The 21644-nt window shown below is 34.1% G+C and overlaps 1 protein-coding gene across 1 annotated transcript in view; it reads right to left on the reverse strand.

Moving 5' to 3' along the window:
- LOC150080746 (ubiquitin-like protein 3) overlaps positions 1-21292 on the reverse strand; it is a 75724-nt gene extending 54432 nt beyond the window's left edge. Inside the window, exons 1-2 of the mRNA XM_090382102.1 lie at positions 21115-21292; positions 5151-5259 (exon numbers count right to left, since the gene is read on the reverse strand). Of these exons, the coding sequence (XP_090238228.1) occupies positions 5151-5259; positions 21115-21141 (136 nt within the window). The 5' untranslated portion in view covers positions 21142-21292. The remainder of the gene's footprint in view (positions 1-5150; positions 5260-21114) is intronic.
- Between the last annotated feature and the right edge of the window lie 352 nt (positions 21293-21644).

The following is a 21644-nucleotide window of genomic DNA, read 5'->3' on the forward strand; positions in this document are numbered from 1 at the left end:
CACAAAAACTGGCAAGGCTCTTCACAAAGTGCATTAGAAAAGGCGTGATGCCTAAGCAGTGGAATAATGCAATCATAGTTTTGCTGCATAAGAAAGGAGATAAATCAGAAATTGGAAATTATAGACCAATTAGCTTGTTATCCCATATCTACAAGTTGTTCACAAGGGTCATTACTAACAGATTAGAAAGAATACTTGTTGAGAATCAACCAAAAGAGCAAGCTGGCTTTAGGACAGGATTCTCAACTATGGATCACCTTCACGTAATATCACAGCTAATGGAGAAAGCGAATGAATATAAAACACCATTATGCCTGGCATTTGTGGATTATGAAAAGGCATTTGACTCCATACAGCATAAGGCAATGTTTCGGGCACTGGAAAGTGCAAGGCATAGATACTCCATATATTATGATTTTGAAGAAAATATATGAGAGTTCTACATCCTTTATTAGACTAGACAAAGACAGTAGCAAATTTAAAATCGAGAAAGGAGTTCGACAAGGAGACACAATATCTCCGAAGCTGTTTACTGCTGCCCTTGAGGAAGCTTTCAGAAGATTAGACTGGTCGCAGAAAGGAGTCAATGTGAACGGAGAGTACCTAAACCATTTACGATTTGCAGATGACATTGTGGTCATAAGCCACGATCCCAAAGAATTAGAGGAAAATCTTAATCAGTTATGCACAGTTAGTAAGGATTTTGGACTAAAGATGAATATGGCTAAAACAAAAGTAATGATGAACAAGTATGCCACGGAAAGGGAAATAATGATTGAAGGAGCAGTAATTGAAAAGGTGGAGTCATATACTTATCTGGGACAAGTTATTAGCTGTAATAATGATAAATGGCTGGAAGTCAAGAGAAGAATAAATTTTGGATGGATAGCATTCGGGAAATATAGTCACATACTGAAGAGTAATATCCCAGTTTGTCTGAAACGTAAAATAATGAATCAATGTATACTCCCCACCATGACTTATGGAAGTGAAACTTGGGCACTCACCAAAAGAATGGAAGAGAAGCTAAGAACTACACAGCGAAGAATGGAACGAATTATATTGGGAATCAGACTGTTAGATAAGAAGAGAAACACATGGATTAGGCAGCAAACTCAAGTAAAGGACATTCTTATCAAAACTAAAGAACTAAAATGGTCTTGGGCAGGACACATAGCTCGAAGACATGATGACAGATGGACTAAGAAAATAACAGAATGGTACCCAAGAGGAGCTAGAAGAAAACCTGGAAGACAAAGGCGGAGGTGGATAGATGAAATTCATGAGTTTTTGAGTAGTAAATGGATGGCCAGCGCTCAAAACAGAAGGAACTGGAAAGTTGCTGGAGAGGCCTTCATCCTGCAGTGGATTGAAAATGGCTGATGATGATGATGATGACTGTAAGACAGTAAACTAATTATAAAGAATTGTGGGAGATGCAGTTTCTTTCATTGGCAATTCTTTATTTTATATTTAATTTTATTTTACTTTATGCTATCTTTGTTTATTATTAGTTATAATTTTTATAACCCTTTTACCACAGCTGAATGGTGCGATACATATCGGCACAATCAACCCTCCCCCCCCACTAACATGCTGTTGCACATGCTCACTATGTAAGGGTGTGACCCCAAGCCACAACTAAACATAAATTTTGAACCAAATTGCATAAATTAATATTAAACTATTTTGTAGTTTACAATAATATACTTATGTAAATCTAAACAGATGCCATTACAGAATTTTTTGTGCGAACCCCCAGGGGTTCCCAAACCACCAGTTGGGAACAGCTGGTATAATATAATAGCATCTTGCCTCAATTTTTAGTTTTATGCATTTAAATATAACTGACTGCATTTTTCTTATATCCAGAAGAGCATCGAAAATCCAAAAGTTAATAATTTGAAACATCAATAATCTGAACAATTCAGCATTTATTTATTTTTTATGCTGGTGCCATAAAATAATTACAGCAAGCACCGGTTATTGTGATTATGTTTGCGAATTGAATTTTGATTCTATTAAATGGCAATTCTAATAAGCGAAAATCAGAGGAATATTATCCACAGGCTATAAAAATGAAGATATAAAGCACAAACTTACACTTTTATTACCTTACCAATTAACAAAATTAAATGATACATGAAGAATATTATCCACAGGTTAGCAAAATAAAAATTAATTTATGCTTAAGTACACAGCTTAATTAATATACATACAGTACTAACTAAACATAACACTTTGTAATCTGATATGGTTTACTAATGATTTTATTCAGAATGTTCAGAAGTATCGTAAACGCAAAGGTAAAATGGTCCAGATCTTGCTTATCCTACCTAGACAGCGCGCCATCACCTCCTTCAGTGGAAATATTAAATAAAATAGACAGCGGATTTAACACCATGTTTCTTCCAACAAACATTACCACAATTCTCCAACCGACGGACCAGGGAGTCATTGAAAAGTTGAAGAGAATCTACAAAAAACAAGTTTTGCGTCATTTACTTTTAGCAGAAAGCAATGAAGAAAGCATTGTAGCTTTTTCGAAAAACCTCAATCTCAAGGACAGCTGCTATATATTAGCTGACACATGGGAACACTCGCTGCACAAAAAAACTGTGGCCTATTGCAGAAGAAACTGGAAGAGATGAGGGATAAATACTAAATGAAATGATCAACTTGTTTCAGTCGATCCCTGGATTTGAAGGTTGCAATGAAGGTGATGAAAGTGGATGGAAAAGGATACTGATACTAAAGGGTTTCCTGTTTTAGATGAAAACGAAATTGTGAATGTAAAATAAAATGAATCTCCTGAAAATGATACCGACGAAGATGACAACAAAGAAAATGACATTAACATAATGCTGGAACAAACTTCCATCTGTGGTGGAAGTTGATAGCTTAAATAAATTCAAGGAGGAACTGGACAAATGTTTCAAGGGAGTGGATGTGTGAAATGGTTTTTTTTTTTTTTTTTTCGGCTGATGCTACATAAGCTTGCTTTCTTGCATCGTATGCCTCTACTAATGCTAATGTGCTAACACTTGGATGGTATGAGCCATAAACTGAATGCTATCCAACTCAACTACGCTTGCTGAAAAGAGAGAGAGAGAGCAAAGAAACAGAGTTCGAAAATGGTGCAACAAAAAATAAGTAATTACAGATAACCCTCGTATAACACGGTTGTTAGGTTCCTGTAAAATCTCATGTAGTGCAAAACCGTGTTATACGGGACTAAGAACCAGTACAAAAAGGGGGGTTACGTTCCAAGAGCTAACAAAAATAAAAACAATTCTAAATTTCATGTATCTTCTGCTCTCTTTAAAATACATTAATCTGGGTTTGGTTGCTTTTGCTTGCTAGGTCTTCGAAATTTCATCGTATGGAATTAAGCATTTTTGAAGTTCCCTTTTGAAATTTGGGCTCCTTTCAGTCGAAGAATCTGAATTCAAAAAATATTATAATTTTAGTGTAAAATTTGGAAGTTCAGAATTTTCCTTTGCGTTATCATCCTCTGAATTGATTTGTCTCTGATGCCATTTCCACCAAATCCGCTTCGCGAGCCTCTTTTTCTACCAGTAATTCTTGAATGTCTTCAGTAATCATATCTTTTTTTTTTTTTCTATTTTGCTGGATGAAAAACATGCGTTTTCCGGGAGAAAAAAACCATGGTACCCTCACCTGAGACCAACTTAACTCAGCCACATTATGAAAAAGATCGATTAAAATTCCTCCTGTCATTGACAGGATACGAACTTACGTCTTTTCCACCCGGTGTAGGGATGACAGCGATTCTACCAACTGTGCTACTCCGAAGGGCTTCAGTAGTCATATCATCAAAACGTTCCCCTCCTACCGATTTAGCAAGGTCTACTATCGCATAGATTTCGCTTTCTGCCGGTTGTACCATATTTTTTTTCTGAATGAACTGACTGTGGCCATACATTTTTCCAAAACGCATTTAATGTTGACAGTTTTACTTCTTTGAGCGATAAAGCTGTTTCCAATACAGTCCACAATTGAAAAATGTTTCCATGCCTCCATCACTTCAATTTTCCATCAATTTTTTCCAAAATCCATTGTACCAATTTTCTGATGTAATGAGTTTGAAAGGTAGATATAATGCCTTGATCTAATTAAAGAAGTTGTACTAGGTAGTAGGAATATTACTTCGACATTTGACTTAAATCTTTTCGGTGGCCTGGCGCATTATCCATTAGCAATAAAACTTTTAAATCTAGATTTTTCTGCAAGTTCAACAGCAACAGAACCACACAAGGGGATTTCCCAATAATTTTTTTTTTGCATAACAATTAGCGAGCCAAAAGTGAAAATTCGCAAAAATGATGGAAATGTACAAAAATTACATCCAACATAATAGCAGAGTTTTTCCCCTCACAAAAGCTAAAAAATACCATGTTATGCGAGGTTACCATAATTCTCTAACCGTGTTAGAGCGAAACCATGTTATATAAGTACTGTGTTGTGTGAGAACTGTCGCACTTTATCAATCATGTTAGAGCGAAACCATGTTATATAAGTGCTGTGTTGTGTGAGGACTGTCGCACTTTATCAATCGTGTTAGAGCGAAACCGTGTTATACCGGGGTTGCTTGTATTTTAATTAAAGCCTATACATATGTGTTATTGTGGCTGAAAGTTCCATTTGTTTTTTTACCTATGAATAAAAATACGTAAGACAACTTAGTGATTTTATTTCTAAACTTACTAAATCTTTTTTTTTCAGTCTCCAGAACAGTATTTTTGATAAGTTCAAAAATCCAAACCCGAACAAATTGGAAGTCCAAGCTACCCAAATCCCAATTAGTTCAGATTATCGACGCTCTACTGTACTTAGTTTCAATCATGGTGAATCCAAAACTTTTGCATAAAACAGTTAGAGAAAGTACTAATGCCTGTTGATGTTTTTTTTCTTTTTCTTTTTAATTGTTTGGAGTCAAAGTGGCCATTTCAACAACTGTAATAAATCAATCAGGGTGTTTTTTCAGATCACTTGTTTTTCAGATTTTCACTGAACCGCATGAGTTTCTGGATCACAGAATGCCAAAATAAAGGAATTCAAGTGTATCTAGCCAAATGTCTATTCAAGTGTGTCTGGTCGTTTTCACTACATCATAAAGAATTTCTTACCTTCAGGCCAATTGTCAAACACAAACTGTGCTATATCCGCTGCTGAATCACTAGGACTGAAAAGAAATTCCTTTGTCTTTCCACTTACTAAAATTAGTCGAAGGTTAATCTAAAACATATTAATGATAGTTATTATATAAAGAACATTTAATACTGATTATACAATAATTTAAGTTTTTACATTTATAAAAACTGATGCTCATTGACTATAACATATGAGGGGTGGTCAAAAAGTTCTGAGAATGGGGTATAAAAGACATGTACAATTTCCCCCCCCCCCTTCAATGTATTCACCATAAAAGTTAAATAAACTTATTGTATTTAATCTGCAAAGGATTTAATCCTCCAAAAAAAAATTTCTTTGGGATGGGCATCAAACCAAGCTTCCACGGCTGCTATTAGCTGTTCAGCATCTTTAAAATGGGTACCAGAAGGATGACTTGAAGTTTCTGAATGAATAACAGTCACTTGGGGCTAGACCTGGGCTGTATGGGGGTGGTTTTATTGTTCAAATCCATATTCATGAATTTCAGCCAGTGCAACACAGGCTTTGTGCATTGTCATGGAGAAGGAAAACCGAATGACCCAACTTTCCTTGCCTTTTTTCTTGAATTGCAGCTTTTAACTTTAGCATAAGGTTGGCATAATATTCCCCTGTTGTTGTTTTAGGTGCAGTGCAATGTAATCAATTAACAAAAATCCTTTTGTGTCCCAGAAAATCGAGGCCAATATTTTTCCAGATGATGGTTGTGTTCAAAACTTTTTTTGAGGTTGGAGAACAATTGTGCTTCCACTGCACGCTTTCCTGTTTGTATTCAGAGTAATACAAATTGGAAAGTATATTCAGGATGACAAAAGTTTAGCCAACTTGATTGCCAGTCACCAAACAAGATAAACATCAATCTGGATTATTTCATGGATTTCTTTAGCATTCCTGATTTCACTGGTCAAAAATTTGATTACTGAACAATGCTTGATTTGATGGATATTCGTCCTTTCCCTACCAACATAAAAAATTAAATTTTAGAAACTACAGAAGATATTGACATACAATTTTTTTTCATGTTATTTTATAAGACATTAAGCTATCAAAATAATCTATTCTATAATTTATTAATACATTTTATATACTCTGTTCTCAGAATTTTTTTACCACCCCTCATATTTCAAAAGATAACTTATTTTCAAATTAATAAGCTGTTACAAACAGCAAATCAACTTTTTACATATAATGAATTGATCTGAATATCGTAATAGAAAAGGATTAATATGCAAACCACCTCTAGAATTTTTATTATTTTCATTAAAAGCTGACCATGATTCTTATACAAGGTGACTAAATGTAGCAGGTATCATTATTTTTTTTAATTACAATAGTAGATATAACTCACTGCCAACACTTAAAAATTAAACACATTTTTGCATCAACACAAATATGTCAGATGAACTGAGACTCGTGGCAGGGAAGAAAAATGCACGGGATGAATATAAATTATCAGGCAACACAGAAGCCTGTGGTAGATATAAGAGTCCGTAATCGAAGTCACAAAGTAGGTAAGGCAAGCAAAGGCAATTACGAGAAATCTTTGGCAAAGGATGCAAAGAAAAACAGTAAAGACTTCTTTACTTATGTAAACTCTAGAAGGAAGGGGATGGATCAGATTGGTTCACTTGATATCAATGGTTCGATTGTTGATGATTCTGCTCAGGTAGCTAACAACTAAATGAGTATTTTGCACCTACATTCACACATGAGGAATTCTGTAGAGAAGTGGAGGTCAAAAGCTTATCAAATTCTAACAGAGAGTTATGTGATTTTGTAATAACTGAGAGAAAATTGGAGGAGAAATTGTTGAAGTTAAACATAAGAAAGACACCTGGGGTGGATGGGATCTATCCAGTTATATCCAAGGAGGCAGCAAAGGAAGTAAGCAAGCCCGTAGCATGATCATGAGGGCATCCTTGGACTCAGAGGAGTTCCCAAGGGCATGTGCAAATGTATCCCCAGTTCAAAACAGGAGATTGAAAGGTGATCCCCTTTGTGAACTTTGTCAACCCCCCAGGGGCTCACATCTGGTGAGTATGGGCTTGGCACACCCAGGGTCCCGAGCTGGATTTCATCATTCTTCTCTTTCTTGGTGATTCCCTTCTACTTCTCTCTCTCTTTTTTTTTTTTTTTTTTTTGGCTGGTGCAGCATAAGCCTCAGGCTTCCTTGTACCATATGGCTAATAATAAATAGAAAAAAAATTTCAGACTGTTCTCTTCATTCCTATTTTTTAGCTTCGTAAACTTGTCTCACTTGTGCAATTTGTGCATCCCATGTTCGTCGTAATTGTTTATCTTTTTTACTGTTTTAAATTTTATAATAATAAAAAAAAAAATGTCAGTGAACAGAAATAGCAATCAAGCAAACTTCATTTCTTTTCAAAGTAAAGTGCTACATTTACTGTATTATTTGTTTATTTATTAGAAATTTAAGATGTTTAAACCTGTGTTAGCAATTTTAATGGGTTTTTAACTTATTTTTAGTATTTTTCTCACCAGACTGAACTTTTTTTTTTGAGTGCTCTGCTCCTATTCCTCCCATACACCCTGTTGTTTTTAATGCGTGAAATACCATAACAAGAAGATTTTTAGGAACACATGTACTGCATTATAGCAGAACTGACTGTACTTGAATTTTAGGAAAGCTTTTGATACTGTTGCACAGGGAAGACTACTGTACAAGTTGGTGCAGTATGGCATTAAAGGCAAGTTGCTGCTATGGATAAAGGGATGGTTGAGTGGGAGAAGACAGAGTGGTAATCAATGGACACTGCTCTTCGTGGACTAATGTTATTAATGGTGTCCCCCCAGTCAGTGTTGGGCCCATTGCTGTTTTCTGTATTTATCAATGATATTGATGAAGGTACATCAAGCTTAATGTCCAAGTTTTCAGATGATATGAAGGTTGGTAGGGTTGTTAATGACAGTAAGGATGGTACACTACTGCAACAGGATCTAGAAAAATTAGGCAGATGGGCTGAGAAGTGGCAACTGAAGTTTAACATTGAAAATGCAAAGTACTGCATATTGGTAGCAGTAACCCCAGAGTAACATACCAACTGTGTGATAATACACATTAAAGTAGTGGAGAATGAAAAACACCTGGGGGTAATTGTGCAGCCAGATATGAAGTTTTCTGAGCAGTACAGACAGGCTCTAAGAGTAGCTCTTGGGTCTTGTCAATGATATATAGGAATTTTGCTAGCAGGGATAAGGAGATGATTATCCCCTTGTATAAGGCAATGGTCAGGCCACACCTTGAGTACCACATTCAGGTCTGGAGGCCTCATTTTAGGAAAGATGTAGAGCTGCTGGAAAGAGTACAGAGAAGGGTAACGAGATTAGTGAGTAGAACAAAGGGTTGATGCTAACAAGAGAAGCTTAAGCTATGCAAATTGCAGCATCTGGAGACTAGGCACCAGCAGAGTTATCTGAGTGAGGTGTATAAGGCTTTGAATGGTTTGAGCATGCTCAATGCTGATGGGATTCTTCCTCTTGCCCATGTTAATCGCCTGAGGGGACAAATTCAAATTGAGGAAAGACAGTTGTAGAATAGATTTTTGGAAATTTGCCTTTAGCCAGTGGGTGGTTGATTGCTAGAACAAACTTTCATCTGTCGTTGTGGAAGTCAACACCTTAAATAAATACAAGGCTGAACTAAACAAACCTTTGGAGTGAATGGGATTTTTTTTTTTTGGTTGATGCTATATAAGCTTGCTTTCTTGCATCATATGCCTCTACTAATGCTAATGGCAGGATGTGGTACAGCATAACTCTCCTAATCACACATCACAGTTAACTGCCCTATGGTTTTATTTTAAAAAGCTCATTTATTGGTCCTCTTTTATTACTGTGAGCAACTATATTTACTTCCTAAATTCCCCCACGTAAAAAAAAAATAAATTCAAACCAACTTGTGTATCAGCAAAAGTGAATATTTAAAATAAAATTATTTATTTGTATTAATTAAACCTTCATAATAATGAAAATTAATACAAAATTAAAATAATGTGGTTGTAACACAACAGCATTTGTATTTAGATATGTTTACTGGTCCACCAGGAATTATTTGAAAATAGGACCTTTGTAAATTTTCAATAACAAAAAACTTATTTATACACTGAGTGCTTTCTCTTAAGTAAAAATAATAATCCACAATACTAATAGAATGTATAAGCGTGTGTGTGTGTGTGTGTGTGTGTGTGTGTGTGTGTGTGTGTGTGTGTGTGGGTGAGGGAGAGAAAGAGAGAGAGAGAGAGAGAGAACAGAGGAAGTCATAAATGTCACTTTACCAAATTACAAAGCTAAGTGAAGGAAAACTTTAAACCAATTTGCTTGGAAATTTTGCAATATTTATCAATGCCAGTGTTATGATGGAATCAATTAAATTATATATAGTACATTACATGTGCTCTCTCAATAAATAGCATTTTATATTTATAACTGAGTTGGATGCTTCCAAATGAACTTGGAAAATCTGTGATATCAATGCTGTAAATAAAAGAGTGCCATAAAGTAAATGAAAGAAAGTTTTACATCAATTGATTATTCACATTAAATGTTAATTTATTATATCAATTAATAATATCAATATTCTAGATGAAAGAAGATACCATAAATGGGAGGAAAAATTTTACTTCCTTTAATTTTGGTGTTTATTCACATTAAATGTTTGACTGGGGTAAACAAAACAAAATAAAAAAAAAAAACATAAAGTGCTTAGAAAATGTGCTTGCAGTGACATCAAGTACTGTTGCCACACTGCTAAGAGAAAGAAAAACAGCTCACTCAGTCTTCAAATGGCCCTTAATGACACCAACCTGCAACATGTTCGGGAGCACTGGCAAATAAAAGGTTCTACAGGAGTGCCAGCTTACAGTCAGGGATAAATTTTCATGAACAACCAGCAACTTTCAGCCTAATAACAGGTGATGCAATTAATATATATTAATAAAGGCCACAGATTAAAGGAAGCTAGGCTTCAGTTGCATTAGCAAAATAAAAAAAAAACTTTGTCCATACAACCTGTATCTCTCTTATCACACTCCACCTACCATTAGTACTGATCCAGTTACTCCTTAAATTTCAGACTGTCAATAACATGCTGATCAAACAAAAAATTTATTGAAGCCCAGTCTATTAGTTTTCCCCAATAATATTTATGCCCTTCCTTTCTGTGTCCCATTTAAATATGAAAATTCCACCACTGTTCAATTTACTCTCTCCACTTGGTGCATTATATACCAAGCAGTTACTGTCCCCCAATGAGATGTCTCGTTTATTAGCTCTGCAATCCACACCTTTGTAGACTCTTCTCATGAGGACACTCCTTCCTCTTTTTGCCTTGAAATCCATTCAAGAAGCTGAATGTTAATAAACAAATACTGAAAACAGTAAGGAGTCCAATACTGAACTGTGAGGGACACAACTAAAGAATTGATGAAGTAGGTAGGTTTTTTTTTGGCTGATGCTATATCAACTTGCTTCCTTGCATCATTTGCCACTACTAATACTGTCTTTCCTTAAATGCAACCTCCTAATCTGAACATAATATTCCAGATGCAGTCTCACCATTAACTTGTAAATTGTATAATGGAATGATAAACTCATCCCTATGTGAAAAGATAGAGTATGAGAAGATGCTGATAAATTCTTGGTTCAATCCACTTCCCTTTTTTTTTGGCAATTTGGTGTCAAATTATGAAAGAGCATATCTTCTTATGTTAAACAGCCCATTCTCCTAAAAAAAAAAAAAAAAAAAAAAAACTAATATCCATTTTTATTTTTTTTAGAGGTTGAACAAAGGATGTCAGCACAAAACATCACTTTCAACAAAACTTAAAGTAGAGCAGTTATGAAAAAGCTGTTTATACGTGGGAAAACACCAAAGGAAATTCATGCTGATATTTTTTCGACATATCTCCAGTTCCATGCTATTCAACCATCAAAAGCTGGTTTGCAAAATTTAAAATGGATTTTATTTTGACACTGGGGATGCAGAGAAGAAAGGAAGACCAGTTTGCAACAGTGGCTGAAAATGTTGGTGCCATTTACACTATGATGCTGTCTGATAGATGAATTTCTGCTAAACAGATAGCTGAGACTCTAGGCATGCCCAGGGAACGTGTTGGATACATTATTCATGACATTTTGAACATGCCAAAGTTTTCTGCTGAATGGGCCCCAAATGTCTGAATGCTGATCAAAAGCGACAGCATGTCATCAACTGCCATTCTTTAGCATTTTGAGAAAAGTGCCAATGATTTTTGGTGCAAATTGTAACCATGGATGAAACATGGTTGTTTCATTATGATCCAGAGACCAAAGAACAGTTGAAGGGGTGGAGGCACAGTATGCACAATATCCAAAGAATTTTCACACCCAGAAGTCTGTTGGGAAAGCCATGGCCACTGTCTTTTGGACCATGGATGGGATTTTGTTTATTGACTACTCAAAAAAAAAGTAAAACAATAACTGATGAGCATTATCCAACACTTTTGGACAAATTGAAGGAGGAATTGAAGGCCAAACACAGAGGAAAGCTAAGCCAAGAGGGAGGATAATGCTCCAGTGCACACACACACACACACTAAATTGGTTGAACTAGGCTTCCAGCAACTTCATTCCCCCATATCCACCAAATCTTGCACTTTCGGACTACTACCTCTTCCTAAATCTCAAAAAACATTTGAAGTGTATCAAATTTGCATTATATGAGCAAGAGAAGCATGGCTTGGGAAGCAGTCTTTTGATTTCTATTTGACAGGTTTACAAATGCTGGAACACTGTTTCAGAAAGCACTTGGAGATGAAAGGCAAATATGTTCAATAAACTATGTACATAATTGGATTATCTTGTTTCTTTCTATTATAAGCCTAGAACTTATCAGCAAACCATTGTAAATCACTGATAGGACCATGGATGGGATTTTGTGCATGACCACTTGCTTACAGTGCATGCTAATCTTCATGTTTGATTGTCTCTTTCCTCTTTTACACACTTCAGCTCTACATTGTCTAATGTAGAAGTTATTCTTGGGCTATTATTTCTCTAATGCAGAACCTGATATTTTGCAGCATTACAATGCAATGTAATTGCCATTTTGCAGACCACCCATGAAGCCTGTTCATATCATTCTGAAAAAGTTCAGCCTGATTGGCATTTAACTACCCTCCCAACCTTTATACATACTTGTTAACATTTATAAATCAAAAATCAGAAGACTTTTAACACAAAAGTGCTCCTGAACTGCATTCCAAACTTTTCTTCAAACTTAACGAAACTAATTCATATGCTGCAGCAGATAAATTATAGCATGCATAATTTACCTACTACAGCATATGACATGCATTATACATTAAAGTCACATAATGGCAACTTCTCAAAGCAGCAGATGTCAATCAACATGACAGTGTGATATTAGATGGTCCATTGATAAAAAAAGAAAGAAAAATTCAGTGAAAATTAAAACTATTTAAATTTCTTTATGTGATTAACTTTTATCTATACATTAAAATAATTACAAATGATATATTAACTATTACTTACCAGCATACCAAATTCAAAAAAAAAAGACCAAGAAATATTAAATTACTGGGTCACTCCCAGTTATTGACTGCTTATGACAATTGTGCATGTACACAAAGCTCCATAAGATAAACAGCATAAGTTTTTTGTGAATGAGAAAACTTCAAATATTTATTTTTGGCTGATCAATTTAAAAGATAAAGTTTGCTATATCAAAGCTAAATAAGAAACTTATTACAAAATGCTCCATAACTTTAATTTTCAAGCTAACCTATTAAAAGCTGGATATGAATGATTGGACTATTTTATGGAACAAATCATACTCCAATCAGCATAATTTGTTCAGTAAAAAAATGCTGTGAACAGTTTTAGTGTCAACTAAGAATCGTTATGCTGTACCTTTACTGAAACCACTGCAAGATACAGCCACAGCAATCACAATGCAAAGAACTGGCAGTTCAACTTCATAGCTGCTAACCTTTGTTGTACAGTATTACCAGCCACTAATTCATTGGCTGAACCACCCATAGAATTTTTTTTTCTTTTTTTTAATACCTTTATTTAAGAAACTAAATAAATAATATCAAAAGGCCAGTTAAAGCTTCATTACAACATTTGTTCACTGTTCTTGGAAACTTACATACATTTCCTGTTTTTAAAACATATTTCCTGAATTTTAATTTAAAAAATGTTAATGTCCCTTTGGTATATCAACTACTTTGTTTGGTCATGGTGCACTAGTTCCTACATACGATTACCTGATGTTCACAGTTTACAACGAGAGTCCCCAGAACTGACTATCTCTCCCCATTTTTCGGTCTCCTTGAAGAGGTGACTCACAAGAAATGGAGATCAACATTCTTGGGACTACTCTTGTTTTGCAGTCAATATTACATTATGAGCTCTCTTAAAATGGTCAATAATGGCATATTCACTTACAATCACTATCATTATATAAGTGTGAACATCAGTTGCATAACCAGAGTATGGAAAATATGACCTTTGCACAACAGGCACCAAAAGAAGTTACAAAAAAAAAAAAAAAAACCTCAGAATAACTAAATTCATGAATTCCTTTCCACACCAATATTCTCTAACTGGTTATACAGTATTTTCTGTTTTCATTTTGATATACCATGAACTACAAAATATAATACAGATGCCCAGGTGAGCAAAAGCATCTACCTTTCTTCTAGGCAACTCCCGTTCCCACGTAGTGTCTGTCAGATGCCAGTGACAGGTGTCTAATCTTGCCGTAATGCTTTGATTTTGTCAGCTGAACATGAACAGCTGACAAAAATACAGATGTTCATATTATATTTGCCAGATGCCTTGCAAGCATCCGAGTTTCAATGGGGTGGGGGGAGTAATCTTGAAAATTTTTAAAAGAGTAAGATAAAATCTTTATTATTATTATTATTGGTTTCTCTCATTTATTTTTATTCAATATTTTATAATTGGTTTAGCAAATCATAATTAATACATCACCATTTTAAATTAAGTAAAAAATCTAAAAATTAATTTTTTTAAAAATTAAAACAAAAAAGAGAATATAATTGAGGGTGAGTGATTGAAGGTTAACGATTTGAAGTGCCAACTTAATTCAATGGTCTAATGCTCACAGCAGAATTGACTTTGCCTACATGAAGCAAAGTATGTATGACTTTCAAACACATTTATTTAAAAATAGTGCAACTGGCAGATAAGTTTTGATGATGTCACTGCATCATAAACAAGTTAGTTAATCTACAAATTGCATTACATTTCAGGCACATTAGCAAATAGTAATAATTCATGATTTATAACAAAAAAAAAAAAAAAAAGGAGTAAAAAGCAACTTTTATGCATGAACTGAAAACATTTCATTTCAGTGCATCCACCAATACTGCCCATTCATTCCCCCAATCAGTGCCTGGCATTTGGGATGGCTGAATAAATCTTTTTACTAGAATTAAATACAAAATTCAGGAAAATCCATACACTGAGATGAGAGTTATTATGTATGGACACACGTACAAAAAAATAATAATTGCTGGATTTCTATTGGTCCAATTTTAATGAAATTTGGAATAGCTTAACAAATCTTTCTAAAAGAGCCAAATATAAAATTTTATTAACATCCATCTACTAGGAGTAATTATATGGAGATGGACAGATGGATGGACATAGTGAAGACAATAGGCACTTTATGCATATGCTGAAGTGCCTAAAAAAAGGGTAATCAGTCACTTAGCCATTGATTCATCTTTTAAATAAAAAGGCAGATTAACATTTTCACAATGCACTACTTTTAAAAGTAGTGCACTACCAGGCAACTCTGAGGGCAAAGTTTATTCTATTATCAGCATTAAACCAATTCATTCATTAAGCAGTTTAAATCCTGGCCTGCAAAAAAGAATATGCAGTCATTCTAACTCCAAATAATTGTACTAATTTATTTTATAATTTAATTTACATTATTAATTAAAATTAATTATATTATAATAATGATATCTGTCATTCAATTATTAAGTAAATAATTGAATTTATTTAATTAATACAATAAAACAGACTACTAGGTCATGCAGCAACCTGGACATGCAGTGTTAGGGATACTAAAATTAAAAACAGATACACACATACTTGCTTCTACCACTAATTCTAAGGACAATAGATATATTTAATAATTGTGAAGTACAGGTTAAGTAAATAAATACAGACATTAAAGGGATAGCAGAAACATTGTGCCACCCAGCTATAGAGGCTGCAGAATTTGAATATGGTGAGTACAATGTGTACAGAAAGGATGGGAGACGAAATGTGGTTAACCATACAGTGTCAACACTATACCTGTGAGTTGTAACTTGAAAATAACGTGCCTGCATTAATTGTTGGCTGAAGATAACAATTTGTGATTTTCTGCACCTTCCTAAACATAGACACATTTTTATTTGGTATGGTTTTTTAATTATTATTTGTTATTTTCTCAAAATGAATAGTAAGTGTACACAGCAGGTACATTCCACCACAATTGTTCTACTTTTAACTCATAGTAATGGTAGCATGGGAAACTGACTACAAAACATCAAATTCTGCATTTGTTTCTAGTTCAAGTTATTTAAAAAAGCCTCCCACGTGATCCAACAATTATTAAGAATTTCTAATTGTCTGAAACTGTCTTTTTGAAAGATGTACTGGAAAAAGATGTACCTAGGCGAGCTTACATTGAACAGGCCAAGTTCAGTTTCCATGCATGACAACCTGGTTGTACCCAGAAATTCTTTGCACTCTCTGCTTCCTCTCTGATCCTCTCACTGCCGTAAGAGGGAAGAGTGAAAGCTGCTGAGGATTGTTTGTTTCATAAAAAATAAAAAAAAAAATAAGAGTATATGGAAGGAAGAGAGTAATAAATATACAGTTTTTGTAATTAAACTGAGTGACTAAGTTTCGAGAATCTGAAAGTAGTTTTTTTTAAGTGTTCTCTAAAGTTATAATCTTAGTAATCATTTGATAAGGAGATAACTGTATCTACTTTTAACTTCTGTTAATCACAGAAAAATAAATAATATTCAATTTAAGAAAAAATTGAACACATGAAATATAATGCACTGCATACATTAACTAACTTGTTTACACCTTTTATTTTTAAAAAAGTATTAATTCTATTGAGGAAAAAAAAAAAAAAAATTATGTGCATGAACTATACTGATGAAGCTGTTAGCTTCTTCCATTTATCAATTTAAAAAATCATTAAATGCACAAAATTTAAAAATGTGTGAATTTGCCTATATATTTCTGTTTATTATACTGTATTTATAAAGTTATAAATAAATTTTTTTTAAAAATATGCATATATTAAATGCTATTATTTGTTCCATTTCCAGATTTTTTCAAGATTTATTTAAAGTTTGGCATGTCATGAAAAGTGCAAAATATGAATATTGTGCATGTCACTAACCCTTTCTTCTGAGCAATTATCACTTTACACTTTTTTCAAGAAAAGGGTGAACAGAAAGTCAACACAGAAAAGCCCAAATGAATTAACAACTAATGAAATTGACTTCTTCCTCACTAACAGAAGATATACTGTGAACAATGTTACCATCCTGAACAAGGTAAATGTTGGAAGTGATCACAGAATGGTAAGATGTACACTTGATATAGATTTAAGAAAAGAAAGGAAAAAAACTGACTCAAGTAAATAATACGAAGGTCTTTGAGATAACAGAAGAGGAGAAAAAGCAATATGTACTGGAACTTAGGAACAAGTTTGAGCTTCTGCAGACCTTTCAGGACCAAGATATCAAACAAGGAATACAACTTTCTGAAAGTGATAAAGCCCAAGAAATCCTATAGGCAAAAAGATATCCAAGGAAGAAAAAAATTAGTCAAGTAACACTTGTCATGATGAACCGAAGATGACAAATGAAGAGCAAGATTAACACTGACAAGGACAAAATTTAGTATACTGAGTTATGCAAAGCCATTAGAAAGAGACCCAGAGAGGACATAGGATTTAACACAAGAAAAGTAGAACAAGCACTAAGGGAAAACAAAGGACTTAAATCAACGGTCATGAGCAGTAATACAGAACGACAAATGATACTGAATCTGAAGAATAGTGATGGTGTACTTATAAATAGCAGAGTAGGCATAATTCAAATAGCAGAAGACTACTATAAAGTATTATATTAGGAGCAAGGGAATGATGCCAGCAGTGGGGAAGATGGATCACAAACTGGCAACACATACGACATACCCGATATCCTTCCTGATGAGACAGAACATGCACTGAAGAAAATGAAGAATCAAAAAGCCCAGGGCCAAGATGAAGTTACTGTAGAGTTGTTAAAATTGGGAGGAGGAAACATGACACAGAAACTAGCAAGCCTCTTCACAAAATACATTAGGAAAGACGTGCCGCCTAAGAAGTGGAATAATGCAACCATAATTTTGCTGCATAAGAAAAGAGATAAATCAGAAATTATAGACCAATTACCTTGTTGTCCCACATCTACAAATTGTTGACAAGGATCATTACTAACAGATTAGCAAGAACACTTGACGAGAATCAACAGAAAGAGCAAGCTGGCTTTACGACAGGATTCTCAACTATGGATCACCTTCACGTAATATCACAGCTAATGGAGAAAGCAAATGAATATAAAACGCCATTATGTCTGGCATTTGACTCCATGCAGCATAAGGCAATGTTTCGGGCACTGGAAAGATAAGGCATAGACATCACATACATTATGATTTTGAAGAAAATATATGAGAATGCTGTCTCCTTTATTAGACTAGACAAAGGCAGTAACAAATTTAAAATTGAGAAAGGAGTTTGACAAGGGGAGACTATCTCCAAAACTGTTTACTGCTGCCCTTGAAAAAGCTTTCAGAAGATTGGGCTAGTCGCAGAAAGGAGTCAATGTGAATGGAGAGTACCTAAACCATTTATGATTTGCAAATGACATTGTGATCACAAGTCATAATCCCAAAGAATTAGAGGAAAACCTTAATCAGTTATGCAGAGTTAGTAAGGATTTTGGACTAAAGATAAAAATGGTAAAAACAAAAGTAATGATGAACAAGTATGACACAGGAAGGGATATAATAATTAAAGGAGCAGAAATTGAAAAGGTGGATTCATATACTTATCTTGCACAAATCATTAACTGTAATAATGATAAATGGTTGGAAGTCAAGAGAAGAATAAATTTCGGATGGATAGCAATTCAGGAAACAGTCACATACTGAGGAGCAATATCCCAATTTGTCTGAAATGTAAAATAATGAACCCATGTATACTCCCCACCATGACTTAGGGAAGTGAAACTTGGGCACTCACCAAAAGAATGGAAGAGAAGCTGAGAACTACACAGCGAAGAATGGAATGAATTACATTAGGAATCAGACTATTGGACAAGAAGAGAAACACATGGATTAGGCAGCAAACTCAAGTAAGACACATTCTTATCAAAACTAAAGAACTGAAATGGACTTGGGCAAGACACATTGCTTGAACACATGATGACATATGGACTAAGAAAATAACAGAATGGTACCCAAGAGGAGCTAAAAGAAAACCTGGAAAACAACAACAGAGATGGGCAGATGAAATTCAAGAGCTCGTGGGCAATAAATGAATGGCCATTTCACAAAACAGAAGGAACTGGAAAGTTGCTGGAGAGACCTTCATACTGCAGTGGATTGAAAATGACTGATGATTATGATGATCTTCACAAGCCACACCATGTTCATCAGTATTACATAACAATACACAAAGTATTGTTATGTAATACAGACTATCTAATGCTAATAATACTACATTTAATCTATGATTTTCTTTTTTCAATACAATTTGTACAGAAAAAAGAAATATCAATTGCTAGATTTCAACTGGTGTGATTTTAATTAAATTTGGAATGGTTTGACAAATATTTTTTAAAATTTCATGAAATCCATCACTGGTAGTTCCCCCGTTACATAAAGACTAAAGATGCTTTATTAAAAGGAACAAATAAAAAGACAGGTGTATCTTATTTTGGGTATACAAAAGTTAAACAACACAAAATCAAGCCCATACACTGCCAGAAAAAGTGCATGGCCCTTTATCAGCTGTCGACTGATAAACTAGCTGTAATAAAAGTCTTGAAGTTAAACTTTTCTTGCCTCAGCGATCCTGACTATAAATGGAAATTTATTTTATTTATTAATCTATTAGAAGAATAGTTACTGCAGATTCTCCCAAAATCCTTCAAACACCAGGTAAAATGGGACCACAGAGGGCTACTAACTGATGTTGACAATTATTCAAATGACTGCATCAGAGATTTTTTTGAGAAGATAATTCAGCTGCAGTATCTATTCTTCTACATAAATATTCAATGGAAGAAACTTCCTATTATTCTATAAATATCCAGTGGAAGAAATTTTCTATTATTCTATATCTGATGGCAGAAATTTTCAAGATAATTTCACTATTGTGATTTCAGTAACAGAATTCATCACTTTTAAAAGCCAAAAATAAATAATGCATTATATCTTTCCAATTCGTGGTTAGTTGCTTGAATTTTTCCCAATTACACATGGATCATTTTCTCTCACTTTTGGGCCATCACTATGGTAACATGTATTCAGACTGAATACATGAATTTACCATGAATTTATCACTGTGCAAAACTTGTCTTCCAAGGGCTTACCTTTTCAGAGGCAAGCCCTTGACAAGATGCCCCACTTTCTCTAAAGGGAATATGTGCAGGTTACAGGAAAGGTATGGGTGCCTCTCTCAATGCTGTGACAATTTTTACAATAAAAAGCACACTGTCAACACATAATAACATAGTTTTCTGCAGAAACACTTTTAATCCCATCATTTTTTGGGAGAAAGAAACAGAATCAGAGATACTTAACTCGGAGAAGTATTTGACATGTTGGAGTCCACGGTAGAAATACAAGTTTTTGAGATTCAGATCTGAATCTTAATGTTCAGGTGAAGGATGACTGGGTGTTCAACAAAGTCTCCTTCTTTCATCAAACAAAATTGGCATTATGGAAAACCTGGATTCCAGTCTAAAAAAATGTGCAGCTACAGGGAAGGTATGGGTATCTTCCAGCCTCTCTCAACGCTGTGACAGTTTTTACAACAAAAAGCAGACACAACAACATAGTTTCCTGCAGAAACACTGTTAATCCCATCATATCATGTTTCCTCATTATAAGTTTGGAATAATTCCTCAGGCCACCACAGTATTGGGTAGTACTGATAGATCCATACCCCTCAAAGAAAAGACTTGAATAACTCGCATGTACCTAAACAGGCAGTAGTAGCCAACACTTGTTCAATAATATTTGAACAAACCCATGGAATCCATTAACAATTTTTGTATTGCTAACATTTAGTGTAATAAAATTTTCAACATACGATATACTTCAGTCTCCTCTATTATTATTGAGCAAGCATCACAAGTAGCTATATATATATATATATATATATATATATATATATATATATATATATAGTGTGTGTGTGTGTGCACATACTAGAGCAAACTGCAACAAAATTATCAAAATAACAAAAGAAGTCCAAAGGAACTGCTAGTAAGATTTTCAATCTGGTAACAATAAGAAAATTTATTTTTTCAGCAATTAGGACTATTCATACAAAATATTTCTAAAATATATAATATTCGAGTTTCCATGATGTTTTACTGTCGGATTAGCTACATTCTCAGAAAAATAACTAAATTACAAAAGTAATGGAAAACTTTTCAAATATCAATGGATATGATAGAGTAGAGCAGAATGGGTTTTTTTTATTTTATTTTTCTAAATATGGCCTATTTCTCGACTGCCTTACATTTCATAACAGTAACGAAGTGTAGAATAAGGATATCTAAAATTCACACTTACCTTGTCACTTGGAATTCTTGATCCCATCTTCACAACAGGAAAGATATAATTTATCCAAGATGTGAAGATACACAATTGTATTTATCGTCTCACACCACGTTTTAAAATGGTTGTTGAAAGCTTAAAATATTCTAAAATCGATTTCAGTGAATTTATCTGATATGTTTCACTCCATCGGATATTCTAAAATCAAATCTAAATTCTGATCACTCATTAATTAAATTATATTGTTGATCATCTAAATTCACAGGATGGAATATAAATTAAATAATTACATATGAAATGCATGTTTTTGTATAGCGTAAAGCGAGTTTTCTGTAAGTTAAGTTAAAAATTCAAACAGCTCTACCGCAGTTTCTGTCAACAAGAGCTATCACTAATGCTGAGTGTATTCAACGTAGCAACCATACGACACTAGAGCTTCAAAAAAAAAAAAAATTCCCGATACAACTGCACGATATTTTTAATCGTGTAATAAGCGTTAACTTAAGCGCTTACCATAAGTTATCATTTTATAATGTATATTGACA

The sequence above is a fragment of the Mastigoproctus giganteus genome, chromosome 9 (assembly GCF_048544385.1).
Source record: "Mastigoproctus giganteus isolate SK-2022 chromosome 9, ASM4854438v1, whole genome shotgun sequence".
NCBI lineage: Eukaryota > Metazoa > Arthropoda > Arachnida > Uropygi > Thelyphonidae > Mastigoproctus > Mastigoproctus giganteus.